At 38.2% G+C, this 17,333-nt stretch overlaps 1 protein-coding gene across 1 annotated transcript; it reads left to right on the forward strand.

Moving 5' to 3' along the window:
- The first annotated feature begins 5,211 nt into the window (after nt 1–5,211).
- FAM24B (family with sequence similarity 24 member B) lies at nt 5,212–16,619 on the forward strand. The gene is made up of 4 exons (XM_070630563.1): nt 5,212–14,546; nt 15,233–15,350; nt 15,421–15,451; nt 16,166–16,619. Exons 1-4 carry the CDS (start codon nt 14,465–14,467, stop codon nt 16,496–16,498), a joined length of 564 nt encoding a protein of 187 aa, XP_070486664.1. The 5' UTR covers nt 5,212–14,464; the 3' UTR covers nt 16,499–16,619.
- Nucleotides 16,620–17,333: the final 714 nt, after the last annotated feature.

Genomic DNA, 17,333 nt, shown 5'->3' on the forward strand with positions numbered 1-17,333 from the left:
TGCGAGAAATCCAGTAAGTAATTGAGAGGCTCCTGCACCCTAGTTGAGTGTGAAACAGCCACATTAAAGCTGGTAGGAAAATTCAAGATGACTTTTCACCATAATCCCTACTTCTGGCATAGTGCCATATGATCAGAAAGAAACCCCTGGCTTCCAGCTTCTCTGGGAGAGGGAAAGAGTTGGACTGCGTGTCCAACATTCCAACTTTTGTGGGGGCTGCCCAAGGAACTGGCTTCTGTCTTGCCTATCTTGGAATTCTGATGGGACCTGGCATACTCTAGATGCTTGGGTACTGCTAAGAACAAAGATGGTGGTTTGGATTAGTACAAAGGTTTGAGAGGCTCCCAGAATCTCTGTCCAGGTTGTTTGGTGAGGGCCTTCTCCTGTATGAGCACAGACCATGAAGACTGGGAGAGGTGGTGGTTTTTTCTAATATGCAGATGCCAACACAAAATTAAGGAAAATGAAGAAATAGGAAGATATGTCCCAAACAAAGGAACAAGATAAATCTCCAGAAACCATGAAGATTTACAATTTTCCTGACAGAGAATTAAAAATAATCATCATAAAGATGCTCAACGAAATCAGGAGAACAATGCATAAACAAAGTGGTAATTTCAACATATAAGAGATATAAAAAGGTACCAAACAGAAATCTTTGAGCTGAAGAATACAATCACTGAACTGAAACATTTATTAAAGGGTTAAATACAGAATAGATCAAATGGAAGAAAGGATCAGCAAACTCAGAAACATATAATTGGAAACTGTCCTCAGAGGAGTAAAAAGAAAAAGAATGAAAAAGAATGAAGAAAGTTTAAAGGACTTGTGGGATACCGTAAAGTTGACCAATACAAGCATCGTGGGAGTCCCATAAAGAGACAAATGAGAAAAGGGGTAGGAAGCTTATTCAAAGAAGCCATGGTTAAAAATTTCCCAAATCTTGGAAAGGAAATAGCCAGATCCAGGAAGCCTGAGGAATCCAAAATAAAATGTATCCAAAAAAATCCACACTAGGACACATCATAATTAAAATGTCAAAAATCAGAGACAAAGAATTTTGAAAGTAGCAAGAGAAAAGTGACTTGTCATAGACAAAGAACCCCCATAAGACTTTCAGCAGATTTTTCAGCAGAAACTTGCAGGTCAGAAGGGAGTTGGATGATATATTCAAAGTGCTGAAAGGAAAAAACTGCTAACCAAGAATACTATACCCAGCAAAACTGTTCTTCGTATATGAAGGAGAGATAAGGACTTGCCTAGATAGTAAAAGGTGAGAGAGTTCATCACTACTAGACCTGCTTTACAAGAAATACTAAAGGGAGTTCTTTAAGTTGGAATGAAAACATGCTAAACAGCAGTACAAAATCATGCAAAACTATAAAACTTGCTCGTAAGGATAAATTTATAGACAAATACAGAATACTGTAATACTGAAATGGTGGTAGGTGAATAACTTAATTTTAGTATAAAAGACAAAAGTATTAAAATAACTATAAAATTATAATGGATATAAAAAAAGATAGAAATTGTGGCATTAGTAACATAAAGTATGTGTGTGTGTAAAAGTATAGCATTTTTGTACGCAAAGTTAAGTTATCAGCTTAAAATAGACTAGTATAACTATAAGATGTTTTATGTAAGCCCCATGGTAACCACAAAGTATATACCTATAAAAGATATGTAAAAGAAAAAAATGAAGGAATGAAAACATATTGTTTTAAGAATGTACATGTTGGTTATGGTATGGCAAAATCAGAGTGGCATGTGAGGAGATGAGAGTGAGGCTTGGACGGAAGAAGTTTATTATACTCACAGATCCCAGGGAGGGGGTCATCACATGCCACACAGAGTCATAGGGTAAAACACCAGGGTGGTTAGGAGGCAGAAGGTAAGAGTGAGGGCAGAGTTTATGCCATGACCTTTATTGGAGTTTTTGCAGGGACGGCATGGCAGGGCAAGGTAATCTGTTTAGGATTAGCTAGTTTGAATAATTCAGGTGGGTTTTAGGCTAGGAGCGGTCTCTGGTTGCCTGGTAACTGGCCCTGGGATGATTAAGGCAGAAGAATATTGCCTCCTGGAGTGTGTGAGCCAGAAAGAGGAGGTATGGCTCCAGACTGATTAGTTTGCATATCAAAGGCATGCTCCTGGCTGGGCTCTTTTCTCTTTCTAAGAATTGGCTAGCCTCACGAGTCTCTCCACAGCTAGAAAGGTTTTTTTTTTAAAAAAAGATGTCAAAACATCCTAATATACAGAAAATAAAGAATATATAAAATAGACATATCAATACAAGAAAATTAAGGAAGACAACAAGAGAGGAAAAGAGGGAGAAAAGAACTACAAGACAGAAAACAATTAATACAATGGCAATAGTAAATTCTTCTTAATAATTACTTTAAAGGTAAATGTATTAAACTCACTAATCAGAAGGCACAGAATGACTAAATGGATTTAAAAAAAACAAGATCCAACTAGATGCTGTCTATAAAAGACTCACTTTAGACGTAAGGACACATAGGCTGAAAGTGAAGGGTTGGAAAGATTATATAATAATAAAAGGGTAAAATCACCAGGAGGATATAACAATGATAAATATATATGCACCCAACTTCAGAGCACCTAAACATATAAAGCAAACATTGACAGAACTAAAGGGAGTAATCAACAGCAATACAATAATAGCAGGAGACATCCATACCTCACTTGCAGTAATGGATAGAATTTCAAGACAGAAAATCAATAAAGAAACAGAAAACTTGAACAATACTGTAGATTAAATGGAATTAAGAGGTGTATACAAAATGATCCATCCAACAGCAGCAGAATATACAGTCTTCTCAAGTGCACCCAGAACGTTCTCCAGGATAGATAACATGTTAGGTCATAAAACAAGTCCTAACAAATTTAAGAAGATTGAAGTCATACTGAGTATTTTTTTCTTCACAAATGGAATGAAACTAGAAATCAATATCAGAAGAAAAACTGGAAATTCACCAATATGTGCAAATTAAACAACATACTTCTGAATAACTAATAGATTAATGAAGAAATCAGATGGGAAATTAGAAAATATCTTGATACAAACAAAATGAAAACACAGCATACTGAAAATTATGGGATGAAGCAAAAGCTGTACTCAGAGGAACATTTATAGTGGTAATGCCTCCATTAAAAAAGAAGAAAAGATCTCAAATAAATGACCTAACTTTACACTTCAAGGAACTAGAAAAAGAACAAACTAAGCCCAAAGTTAGCAGAAGAAAGAAAATAATAAAGATTAGAGCAGAAATAAATGAAATAGAGAATAAAAAAACACTAGAAAAATCAACAAAACTAAGAGTTGAGTTTTTGAAAAAAATAAATAAAATTGACAGCACGTTAGCTAGACTAAGAAAAAAAGTGAGGGGCCACCCCTGTGGCCGAGTGGTTAAGTTTGCACTCTCTGCTTTGGGGGCCCAGGGTTTCGTCGGTTCGGATCCTGGGCATGGACATGGCACTGCTCATCAGGTTGTGTTGAGGCGGTGTCCCACATAGCACAACCAGAGGCACTCACAACTAGAACATACAACTTTGCACAGGGTGGCTTTGGGGAGAAGAAGGAAAAATAAAGAAGATTTGCAACAAATGTTAGCGCAGGTGCCAATCTTTAAAAAAAAATGAGAAGACAAAATGAGAAATGAAAGAGGAGACATTACAACTGGTACTGCAGAAATACAAAGGATCATAAAAGACTACTGTGAACAATTATATGCCAACAAATTGGATAACTTAGAGGAAATGGATAAATTCCTGGAATCACACTATTTACCGAGTCTGAATCATGAAGAAATAGAAAATCTAAACAGACTTACAACTAGTAAGGAGATTGAATCAATAATTAAAAACCTCCCAACAAAGAAAAGCCCACAATCAGATGGCTTCATGGGTCAATTCTACTATACATATAACAAAGAATTAGTGCCAGTCCTTCTCAAACTCTTCCAAAAAATTGAAAAGGAAAGACACTTTGATCTCATTGAATGAGGCCAGCATTATCCTGATACCAAAGCCAGAATAAGACACTACAGGAAAAGAAAACTACAGGCCAACATCCTGATGAACATAGTTGTGAAAATCCTCAACAATATATTAGCAAACCGAATTCAACAGTACATTAAAAGGCTCATACACAATAACTAAGTGCGTTTTATTCCTGGGATTCAAGAATGGTTCAGCAGTATAGGGAGGTTGAGAACTTGCCCAGAACCACACAACTAGTAAGAAAAAGGGCCAGCAATTTAACTCAGCTAGTAGTAGGCTGTGATATCCCCATTTTACAGACCAGAAAACTGAAGTCAAGTGGTATTAAATCACTTAACTAAAGTTATAGAGCAGGTGTAAGTGACTAAGGTAGAATAAGAATTCAGGTTTGATTACACTTGTTTTTTTCCCTCTAAACTACCTTGGAAATGTGTCCTCTGAAGGCATTTGGAGAGACCTGGTCAGAATGAGCAGGAAACCAAATTTCTGGGCTGCCATGTCCAATGCATGGCATGAGACTATCTTTAAGAACGTGGGAAGTGGTGATGTGGGAAAGGAAGGGGGATGGGAAGATGCTAAGGTTTGCTTTACCTATTGTTGGATGCAAATTGTCGATTTAAATGGACCATTAAATGGTGAATCACAGAAGGGCCAGAAACCCAGCTTCACTCTTCACGGTCCCTGAGACCTTGAGCAGCTTCCCCGTGTGAAGAATGAATGGTCTATTCAGGCCTACTCAGGAGGGCTGCTTTGAGGATTAAATGAAGTAGGGCATGAGAAAGCTGCTGGAACTGAGCCTCAAACCCCGTAACCAAGAATTTTTCTTATGAAGAAAGAATCCAGTGAGTTAGAGCAATGGTGTCAACTGAGAAACCTCTTATTTGCTGATCCTCAGAGCGATGAGTGGGCAGAATTATGCCAGATGCAAAATGGCATTTTACATCTGCTGGAAGCCTTGAGCATCACCCAAAGCAGGAAGGTGGGACTCAGCTCCATCTTCTGAGGTTTGGTCCCTCAGGCAGAATAGGGAGAGGGGAGGACTACAGTCCTGGTTCTGATACTTTCCAGCAATGAGAACTGAAGCAAGTTCCCCAAACTCTTGGAGCTTCAGTTTCTTCTATTATAAAGTACGGATGCCAGAACTTAACTTACCTCACAGGCTATTACGGTATGAAATAAAATAATCTGTGTGACAGGACTTGGCATAGCGCCTGACACTTGTTAACAATTTATTGAATATCAACAACATCCTCCCTGCCTGATCCTAGTTCCCTGACAGGTTGAGAGTGACAGGAGCTTTCTGCAAAATGGGACAAAGACAAGTGTCAGCAGTTTTACCTGCTGGTCTTGCTCCCTGCGAGGTGGAGTCAGGTGACTCACCCAGCCTTTTTCTCATTTCTGTTCCTGTGAGGCTCACCCTGAGCAGGGAATATGGAGAGCGGTCAGGAAAAAGCCAGTCGCCTACAGCTTCAGAAATGACGACAATCCCAGCTATGGGTCCTTATCTTTTTTATTCCTCTTGGAAAAAATCTTGATTTCTCCTGGAGAAACTCATAGTTAAAAATTGTTTTCAATAAACCTTCTTGATATATTTAACATGACTTCTAAAGTCATGATACTTTTTTGATTTTATCTGGGAAAACATTCTGTGAGGTCTGAGACAGGTCCTAACACGGTTAAAGCTTTTTACTGAGGTATTTTCTCCCTCCCCATCTACTCCTATTCAAATTTCTGACATTACATGACACTTCAAAAACATATGTAAATCAATAATCATGGATATGGGATTTTAAAAAAAAGAAATCTTAAGAATAATTATTCCTCATTTTTAAAAATTTCAAACTTGTAGAAAAAAATCCAAGAGAAGCCCAATGAATCCATATACCCTTCACTTAGTTTCACCAATTTTTTTATTTTTAAATTTTTTTCCAGCTTTATTGAGATATAATTGATATATAACATTGTGTATGTTTAAGATAGGCAATGTGGTGATTTGATACTCATGTCTATATGAAACGATTACCACAATAAGGTTAGTTAATACTTATGTCACTTCACATAATTACCTTTTTATTTTTTTGTGCTCAGAACATTTAAGATCACTCTCTTGGGAACTTTCTAGTGTGTAATACAGTATTGTTAACTATAGTCACCATGCTGTACATTGGATCCCTAGAACTTATTCATACTATAACTGGGAGTTTGTACCTTTTAACCAACATCTCCCCATTTTCCTCACCCCCGCCAGCACCTGGCAACCAACATTCTACTCTCTATTTCTATGAGTTTACCTTTTTTAGCTTCCACATATAAGTAAGATCATATAGTATTTGTCTTTCTCTGTCTGACATTTCATTTAGCATAATGCCCTCAAGGTCCACCTGTGTTGTGTAAAATGGCAGGATTTCCTTCTTTCTCGTGGCTAAATAATATTCCATTGTATATATATACACACACACACCACATTTTCTTTATTCATCCGTAGATGGACACTCAGGTTGTTTCCATATCTTGGCTATTGTGATTATTGCTACAATGAACATGGGAGTGCAGATATCTCTTTGAGATCCTGATTTCATTTCCTTTAGATATATACCCAGAAGTGGGATTGCTGGATGATATGGTAGTTCTATTTTTAATTTTTTTAAGAACCTCCATCCTATTTTCCATAGTGGTTTTACCAATTTCCACCAACAGTGCACAAGGATTCCCTTTTCTCCACATCTGCACCAACACTTCTTATCTCTTGTCTTTTTGGTGATAGTCATTCTAACAGGTGTGATGTGATATCTCATTGTGGTTTCAATTTACATTTCCTTGACATTTAGTAATGTTGGGTGTCTTCTCATGTACCTATTGGCTATTTGTGTATCTTCTTTGGAAAAACATCTATTCAGGTCCTATGCCTTTTAATTGGATTATTTATTTATTGCTACTGAATTGTATGAGTTCCTTATATATTTTGGATATTAACCCCTCATCAGATAGATGGTTTGCAAATATTTTCTCCCATTCCATAGGTCGCCTTTTCATTTTGTTGAGTCTTTCTTTTGTTGTGCAGAAGCTCTTTAGTTTAAGGCAGTTCCACGTGTTTATTTCTGTTTCTATTGCTTGAACTTTTGATGTCATATCCAAAAATTTGTTGCCAAAAACAGCATCAAAGAGCTTTTATCTTGTGTTTTCTTCTAGGAGTTTTATGGTTTCAAGTCTTATGTTTAAGTCTAGTCTGTTTCAAGTTAAATTTTGTGAGTGGTATGAGAGAGGATCCACTTTCAGTCTTTTGCATGTGATTATCCAGCTTTCCCAACACTGTTTATTGAAGAGACTATCCTTTCCCCATTGTATATTCTTGGCTCCCTTGTCAAATATTAGTTAACCATATGTGTGAGTGTTTATTTCTGGGCTTTTGATTCTGTTCATTGGTCTGTGTGTCTATTTTTATGGCAATACCATAGTGTTTTGATACTATAGCTTTATAACATAGTTTGAAATCAGGAAGTGTAATGCCTCAAGTTTTGTTCTTCTTTCTCAGGATTGCTTTGGCTATTCACGCAAAAGATAGTTCCAAATGAATTTTAGGATTGTTTTTTTCTGTTTCTATGTGAAATACCCTTGGAATTTTGATAGAGATTACATGGAATCTGTCTATCACTTAAGGTAGGATGGATATTTTAACAATATTAATCCTTCGTATCCAAGAACACAGGCCATCTTTACATTTGTTTGTATCTTCTTCACTTTTTTTCATCAAAGTCTTATAGATTTTGTTATACAGATATTTCACTTCCTTGGTTGAATTTATTGCTAAGTATTTTATTCTTTTTATGCTATTGTAAATAGGATTATTTTCTTAATCCCTCTTTCTGATAATTTGTTGTTAGTGTATAGAAATGCAACTGATTTCTGCATGTAGATTTTGTATCCTGCAACTTTACTGAATGTGTTTATTAGTTCTAACAGGGGAAGTCTTTAGGATTTTATATGTATAAGATCACATCATCTGCAAACAGAGACAATTTTACTTCTTTGTTTCTGATCTGGATGCCTTTTCCTTCTTTTTTGGTTAATTGCTCTGGTTAGGACTTCTAGCACTATGTTGAATAGCAGTGGTGAGAGTGGGCATCCTTGTCTTGTTTCTCATCTTAGAGGAAAAGCTTTTAGCTTTTCACAGTTGAGTACGATGTTTGCTGTGGGCCTGTCATATATAGCCTTTATTATGTTGAGGTAATTTCCTTCTGTACCCAATTTTTGAAGAGTATTTTTTATCATGAATTGATGTTGAATTTTGTCAAATGCTTTTTCTGCATTTATTAGGATGATCATATGTTTTTTACCCTTTATTCTGTTAGTGTGATTTATCACATTGATTCGTGTATGTTGAACCATCCTTGCATCCCAGGGATAAATTCCACTTGATCATGGTCTATGATTCTTTTAATGTGCTGTTGAATTCAGTTTGCTAATATTTTCTTTGAAATTTTTGAATCTATATTCATTAGGAATACTGGCCTATTTCTTTCTTTCCTTGGAGTGTTGTTGTCTGGCTTTGGTATCAGGGTAATGCTGGCCTCATAACATGAGTTTGGGAGTATTCCCTCCTCTTCAATGTTTTGGAAGACTTTGAGAAGGATTGGCATTATCTTTCTTTAAATGTTTTGTAGAATTCACCTGTAAAAGCATCTGGTCCTGGGCTTTAGTTTGTTGGGAGGTTTTTGATTACTAAGTTCATCTCCTTAGTCAATATTGGTCTGTTCAGATTTTCTATTTCTTCAAGATTCAGACTTGGTAAGTGTGTGTTTCTAGGAATTTATCCATTTTTTCCAGGTTATCCAATTTGTTGGTGTATAATTGTTTACAGTGTTCTCTGTGATCCTTTGTATTTCTGTGGTATCATTTGTAAATGTCTCCTTTCATTTTTGATTTTATTTACTTGAGTCTTCTCTTTTTTAGTTAGTCTAGCTAAAGTTTTGTCAATTTTGTTTGTCTTTTCAAAAAAACCAACTGTTAGTTTCACTGATCTTTTCCTGGTCTCTTATTTATTTCCTCTCCACTCTTTATTATTTCCTTCCTTCCTCTACCTTTGGCCTTAGTTTGTTCTTCTCTTCTAGTTCCTTGAGGTGTAAAGTTAAGTTATTCTTTTGAGATCTTTCTTTTTTCTTAAGGTAGGCATTTATTGCTATAAATTTCTCTCTTAGAAATGCTTTTGCTGCATTCCATAAGTTTTGGTATGTTATGTTTTTATTTTCATTTGTTTCATGTTTTTTAAAAATGCCCTTTTGGTTTCTTCTAAGACCTGTTGGTTGTTTAGGAGTGTATTGTTTAATTTACACATATTTGTGAATTTTCCAGTTTTCTGCCTCTTACTGATTTCTGGTTTCATACCACTGTGGTTGGAAAAGATACTTGGTATGATTTCATCTTCTTAAATTTGCTAATATTTATTTTGTGACCTAAAATATGATCCATCCTGGAGAATGCTCCATGTGCACTTGAGAAGAATGTGTATTCTGCTGCCATTCACTGGAACTTCTATGTATGTCTGTAGGCCCATTGGCCTAAAGTATAGTTCAAGTCCAGCATCTCCTTATTGATTTTCTGTCTGGATGACCCATCTATTGTTGAAAGTGGGTATTGAAGTCTCCTACTACTATTGTATTGTCATCTTTTTCCCTTCACATTTGTTAGTATTTGTTTAATATATTTGGGTGCTCTCATTTTCAGTGCATATATTTATGATTAATATATCCTCTTGATGAATTGACCCCAATATCATTATAGAATGACCTTCTTTATCTCTTGTTACAACTTTTGAGTTAAAGTCTATTTTGTCTGATACAAGCATGTCTACTCTTGTGTCTTTTGGTTTCCACTTGCATGGAGTATCTTTTTCCATCCCTTCACTTTGATCCTATGTGTGTCTTTGAAGCTGAGGTGAGTCTCTTGTAGGCAGAATATAGTTGGGTCTTGTTTTTTTATCCATTCAGCCTCTCTATGCCTTTTGATTGAAGAATTTAATCCATTTACATTTAGAGTCATTATTGGTAGGTAAAGACTTATTAAAGGCCATCTTATTAATTGTTTTCTGGCTGTTTTGTTCTTCCTATGTTTCATTCTTCTCTTGATGTCTTCCTTTGTGAACTGATGATTTTCTGTAGTGGTGTGCTTTGAATCCCTTCTCTTTATCTTTTATGTACCTACTGTAGGTTTTTGCTTTGTGGTTACCATGCGGCTTACATAAAACATCTTATAGATATAACTGTCTATTATACACTGATAACTTTGATCACATAAAAAAATCTCTACCTTTTTATTCCCCTCCTCTTATATTTTTGATGTCATAATATACCTGTTTTTATATTGTGTGCTCATTAACAAATTGTTTTAGCTATGATTATTTTTAATACTTTTTTCTTTTAACCTTTAGGCTTGAGTTAAGTGGTTAACACATCACTGTATTACAGTATTAGAATATTCTGAATCTGATTATATACTTATCATTACCAGTGTGTTGTATATTTTTATATGTTTTCATGTTACTAATTAGCATCCTTCATTTCAGCTGAGAGAACTCTTTTCAGAATTTCTTGTAAAGGCAGGTCTAGTGGTGATAAACTCCCTCAGCTTTTGTTTGTCTGGGAAAATCTTTGCTAGATAGGATATTCTTGGTTGCCAAGTGTTTTTTCTTTTAGTACTTTGAATTTAACATCCCACTCTCTCCTGGCCTGTTAGGTTTATGCTGAGAAGTCTGCCGATAGCCTTGTGTGGGTTACCTTGTAAGTCACAAGCTTCTTTTCTCTTGCTGCTTTTAAAATTCCCTCTTTTCCCTGGATTTTTGGCAATTTTATTACAATGTGTGGTGGAGAAGATCTCTGATTTTGTTTGGGGACCTATAAGCTTCATGAACTTGGATGTACAAATCTCTCCTCAGATTTGTGAAATTTCTCAGCCATTATTTCATTAAATAAGCTTTATGCTCCCTTCTCCTTCTCTTCTTCTCCTGGGACTCCAATAATTTGCAGATTGTTTCTTTTGATGGTATCCTATAGATCACATAGGTTTTCTTCACTCTTTTTTATTCTTTTTCCTTTGTTCTCCTCTTGCTAGATAATTTCAAAGGTCCTGTCTTCTAATTCATTGTATTTTTCAGCTCCAGAATTTCTGTTTAGTTCTTTTTTTAATCATTTCTATCTCTTTATTTAGTTTCTTCTAACTAAACAAAGAAGTATTGTTAAATGCTTCTTGGAATGTTATCAAATGTTGCCTTCTCTTGAGTTCCTCAAAATATGGATGTCTTCAGCTTGGGTTTTACAAAGACACAGAAACTGTCCTCTAACCTGGGCATTCCATAAAACCTGATTGCATGTTATTCACTACAGTCTTTATTCACCGGAGAGTACAGGGTTTCAATTAGGAAGATCTCTCTTTGGGGCAAAATCCAACTCTTCTTACTGCAGTCGCTAGGACCACAGCAAAGTCCTTGGCTGTGCAGGAGTCTGAAGGTAAAGGTGAGAATCCTGGCAGCAGAGTGGAAGGAGCTGTGGAAGAGGCACAGACGTGGAACCTGGGCCAAGTAAGGGGAGCTCACAGGCTCATTCCCAGTAGTGATAGATATGCTTTGCATATCTCTCAGCTCAGAGCCACAATCATATCCTCTGGATAATAGAGTTAAGGGGCACTGGTATGAAGAACAACACATCATTTCAGAGGGTTTCAGAAAGGATGGGGGGTGGGAGTGGAAGTTTATTGGACCTGGGAGAAGGAGGCTAGAGGGAAAGATCACAGAACTAGGCCCTAGTTCCTGCCCTGCCAGTGACTTCCTAGGTGACCCAAGGAAATCACTTCTCTCTGAGCTTCAGTTTATCCTCTGCCCAATAGAGGTTTTAGCTGTTGCCTCCTGGTCATCTCCATTGAGACTCAGAAATATATTACTAAAACACACTGGAAGTAGTAAGGTCAATAGTTTAATGTTGATGACTGATTAGCAATGTGTAAAATATTTTTATCAATAAATGAAATAATATTGGTCAGGGTTTACTGCTGTGTCTGACTCTCAGTATGAACAGCAAGCTTTGTGGCACTGTTCCATTATTTGCTCTCCAGCTCCATGGTAGCCTTGAAAATAACAGCCCAGATCCCAATTTAGCCATCAGAAGGAACAGAATAGAGTAGAGCTCTTTCAAAGGCTCATTCCAAAAGAATTGTCATTATTTGACCTATCTGCTGGTTACCTGGAAGACCTCACTTGCAAAGCTATCTGGATTTAACTTAACTTGAAGTCAACTTAGTGCAAAAAGTCTTCTCCTCAGGGAAATTTGGCAAAAACAATTATAGGCAATGGTTTTAACTTCCTGGCTGCATGAGGTTGTAGATAACATTTGGGGCAAATGAGACACTAGCCAAAAAGCTTAAAGGAAAAGCTGGTAAATTAGATGTCCATAGGGGTTTTGAAAAGCGCTGACATATTCCTGGAAGTTTAGAAGGCCTTGCACATGTGTAGGGGTATATACATGCCTATGGCTATGAGCATGCTCAAGAAAGACATGCAATGGCCCTAAGCATTGACCTCTGGCTGACCTTGTGGCTTTTCCCAAGCAGCAAGTAAAGTCTAAGACAGAGTTTTTAATTGCTTGGCTAATTCTTGAAGGCATACCCCAAAAGGCTCACAGAGCTCCTTATGAAAGACTGGGAGATTTATTAGTTCCAGGCATTTAAGGTAATCTTGTCCAATCCTTAACTGACCACTAAGCTAATCAGTAGGACTCCAGTGTCCACACACAACAAAGAATACAGACTCTACAGAATTAGTTGAGAAAAGTCACTAAACAAACAACAACTATAACAAGCAGTAACAGCAACAAACCTTGGAGAGCAGGGAGAATCTGACTTCAGAGTTGCCATCTTATATTATTTTAAATGTCCAGTTTTCAACAAAAGACTATAAGACATACAAAGAAACAAGAAGGTATCACCCATAAAAAAGGAAGGGAGGGAAACAATCAATAAAACCTTTCTCTGAAGAAGCCCAGACATGGACCCAACTAGACAAAGACTTTAAATCAGCTATTTTAACTATGTTCAAAGGAAACCATGTTTAAAGAACTAGGAAAGTATGAGAATAATATCTCCAATAGAGAATATCAGTAAAGAGATAGAAATTATTTTTTAAAAAAGAACCAAATAGAAATTCTGGAGTTGGAAAGTATAATAACTGGAAAAAAAAAATTCACCAGAGAGGCTTAACATCAGATTTGAGCAGACAGAAGAAAGAACAAATGAACCTGAAGATATGTCAATTGAGATTATCCAGTCTGAGAAGTAGAATGAATAGAAATGAACACAAGACTTCTAGTTTCCATTCCAGCATGTAAAGATCTTTGGAGTTGTTATCCTCAAAACAAGAAAAAAGCTGAACAAACTGAAAATCAACAAGTCTTCTTAGGTCAACCAGAGAATTGCAGTCACATGGCAAATAGCCACCCCAAAAAGTGAAGACAGGTGAATACAGAGAATCACAGCTTACCAGGAGCAGAAGCCACCACTGAGTAGATGTTTTCTGAGTTGCTACAAACTTTTAGTTAATTTCCAGCCTGAAAAGGCTGATTCTGGCAAATTTTTGCCAGATTTTTCATTGCTTTCATAGAGGACAGAATTTTTCAGAGGTTTTATGTCATCATTTTTGTCACTTTCTCCCCTGCTGTTCATGACCTCTTCCAGGGTTTGGCCAGAGCAGCAAGGGATAATCCTTTGTAGTTAAAATAATTCCCTCATTTAATTGAACCAGCTTTTCTGGGTGACAGTACCTTGAAATCATAGAAACCTGGTTTAGAACAGATATCCTAGTCAAATTACTTTTTGAAATCTCTTTATCTTAACCATAAAGTATGGTAATATTCTGAAGTCAATGAACCTATATCTGAATCCTGTTAAATGGCTGCAACTACGTTATTATTTCATCGTGTAGGTAAAACATGAAGTCTAACCAGTCTTCTATGATTGAACTTTCAGATACATTATTTTTTTTAGATATTAGCCCCCCCCACATTACTATCCTTTTATTTTATTGAGATCTCAAATTTGCTTTTGATTAACAATCAAACCTTAAAAGGTTCTCTGAGGGAAATAAAACCTGAAAAGGAGAAACTGAGATCAAATTATTTAAAATAATATTTGAGCGTTCATATTTCCATTGGTGCTAAAATATATCTGAACATGGAATGGAATTCAGAACCCCATGAAGGAGAGTTGGTAGCCAAAGAGTTGATGTCACACAGCCCACCACCTAACAGGCAGAGTTGGAGCTTGATGGTGGCTGTCCATTCTGCCAGCTCTGGTGGAGACTGCGCTTCTAAAAGCAAGCTCTTCAAATTTATATCTTAAGTACTCCTAACAGGAATAATTAGAATTTTTCTTTCTCAAATTAAAGGTTTGAGAAATTCCTGATAAGATGTACTGTTCCCTAAAGTTCATGTTAATTGTAATTTTTTTGTGCTGTCGGCATTCATCCAGCTATGAAGACTTAGGTGCTGGTAAGTATGCTTCAGCAGGGGGTTGCTTATCCTTCTCTCCTGGCTCACTTTTCCCCAGTTTCAGGGAGTTAGATTAAACAAATTGCTTATTCACACAAATTGGATTTCCTGGGCAGACTTAAGAGGAAAAATGGCAATTGTCAGTGGGAGAATTAGAAACTCTTTTTCCTAAAACACATATCACTTACAAAATGAATTTGTATATTCTTAGTATAGTCAAAGATAACATTTTAAAAAAGTCATTCCCATAATCATTCCCACAGGAGATTTTTAAGCCTGATGTACAGTGCGGGGTTAATTCTAACTCTGAAAGTGAACATATTTCAGGAAGGCTATATGTTTGGGAGTAAAACCATTTGCTCAAGCAGAGGCCTGTTTGTTATTTACGGCTGCACATTACTGCAGGTGAAAGGGAGAAAAAGATTCTTCCCACTTTCCTTCCTTCCTTCCTTCTCCCTGGGTTTTGCATTTCAATCCTGTCCCATTCATAAATAAACCCTGTTCCCTATCTCTGGGCCAGCTTAGGATCCTAGGTCTCCCTGGGAAGACTCATTTGTGTTTTACATGCATAAAAATCTGTGATTTGGGGTTCATCCTTCCTCCACTAGAGGAAGCATATTGAGTTGCTAAGTGGCTGTGTGGGGAGGGGAGCTTCATTCACTGCTTGCCTGCACTTCTCTGCCTAGATAAATCTAAAGTCAACACCGTAATTATGTTCTGCATTGGTGGCGGTATCCTGGTGGCCATGCTCGTGCTGATAGGTGTTGTCATCTGTCTTTACGTCCAAGTAGCCAGTGCATTGAAGTGAGTGACGTGGGTAAGAGTGAATAGCACACCCCTCAAATGGGATTCCTGGGGCTCTCTGCTTGAGCAGGGCCATTCCTTGCCCTGTGGCCACACCCTGTGTGAGGTCAGGAACAGCAGGCAGGTTTGAAAAGGCAAAGTGGGTGCATAGAATCTTGGCTTCCTCCCCTTCTGGCTTGGGGCTGTGAGCTCATAAGCAGAGTGTTCTCAGCTGGTGGCTCTGTGTGTCACCGCTGCTCTGCTGTCCCTTGACCTCGCTGAGGTGACCCTCAGCTGGTTAAATCAGTGCAGTGGCTGGGCCCTCCTGCTGCCCCAGGCTGCAGACGGGACTGCGGGCGAGGCAGCCTCGTGTTCACACAGAGCACGGGCTGAATCCGTCTCCTCTGGCCTGAGCTGAGGAGCCCTCAGGGTGTCCTCTCACTCACTGCCATGGCCTTGGGGTCAGGGAGGTGGGCCTGTGGGACTATGGGGAGGCTGAGCTGTGTGAAGATCCTGGGGGACACTTTACAAGGGGATGTAGATCAAACAAGAGATAATAAAACTGCGGGGAGAGGAACCTTCAAACATGGGAGAGGTTGGTTGTCAGAAGCGGCGATGTTCCTGTTCTGGGCGTGTTAAGCCTGGGAGCTGGCAGGTAAATCCTGGGACCCGGGGGACAGCTGACTGTGGCACCGTCCCTGCCCTGCTCTGCACTTGGCGGGCCTGCAGTGATCAGCTGGGTGACCTGCCCCTGCAGTCCACTCTCCCTTATTTGCTGTAACCTGATCTTGCGCTGCCAGCAATCTTAGGAGAGGAGGGGATTAGACAGGGTTTAGGACAGGGCAGGGAGCCTTAATTTCAGGCTGGTGTCACGTGTTTGCTTGGGTCCAGCTCTGAACTTCCCAGATCCCCCTGACACTTGTAACAAACGGACTGAGAAGAAAAATTCTAATCCCATGCTTGTGTGTGTATGTCTTTTCTTAAGAGCTCCAATGGTACCTGCTTGTTTGGCCTTAAAAAATAATCCAGCCATGGTCACCCAGGACAAGGTCGCCACAGCCATCACCACTGGGTCTTATCCCAACCTCCAATGCTGTGACGAGTGTAGCTTGTATGCCGACTTTGATTCCCTGCCACCGTGCTTCTGTGACGTAAACGAGGGACTCTGACTTGGGCGGGCACAAATATCCTCATGAGCAATATTTCTTAGTACAATGTTTTATTATTCAAGTTTTATAGTGTTTACATTATATTATGTACTGCAGAACATATTTATGTCCTTTTGAATAAATGCAATATTGAAAATAATTTTCCCTGCCTCCAGTATTTTTACTGTTGTTAGTTATAAATGTACTTAAATTTGTGTATTACCCACTTTGGGACTTGGGGCAACTAGCTTGTAATATTATATTGCAATATAAGGAGAGTTAGAGTGGAAAATAAAAAGCATCTAGCACACCTCCAACCCCAGAAGAAAAATATGTATTGATCTTGGAGCGTTTACAGTTTCAGACCTAGCTAAACTTCCCAAGATGGAGTAGCATCATCCACTCTCACCCAGCTACTCTTCCATGGACAATTATGTTACATTGTCCTGAAGGAGAACACCCCGGTGAATGGCACCCCGGAGAGAGTGAGGACAGCCAGGTAGGACGTCTCTGGGTTTAGGTTGCCTGATCTGTGTAGTGATAGGGTTGAGCTCAATCACGTTAAAAGGACTTTTAGAAAACCTGAGATTCCTCCTCCTGCCATCCTCCACCTCTTCAGAAGCAAATTTCTTCTGCTTGGATAGCTTTAACACTGACTTTTGCTGACTCAGCTGTCACTGTCTGACTGCTATAGGAACCTCCAGCTGAATGCCAAAGCCCAGATTCTCTTGATCTCAGCAGTAGGATGCACCCCTTGCGCTTCTGCTCATCAAATTCCTTCTGTTTCTACCCTTTCCACTGACCCGTCTGGATCCCTTTCTCCTCACAGACTCCCCATCTGTAACCACAATGTGTA

The sequence above is a fragment of the Equus przewalskii genome, chromosome 1 (genome assembly GCF_037783145.1).
Source record: "Equus przewalskii isolate Varuska chromosome 1, EquPr2, whole genome shotgun sequence".
Classification (NCBI taxonomy): Eukaryota; Metazoa; Chordata; class Mammalia; order Perissodactyla; family Equidae; genus Equus; species Equus przewalskii.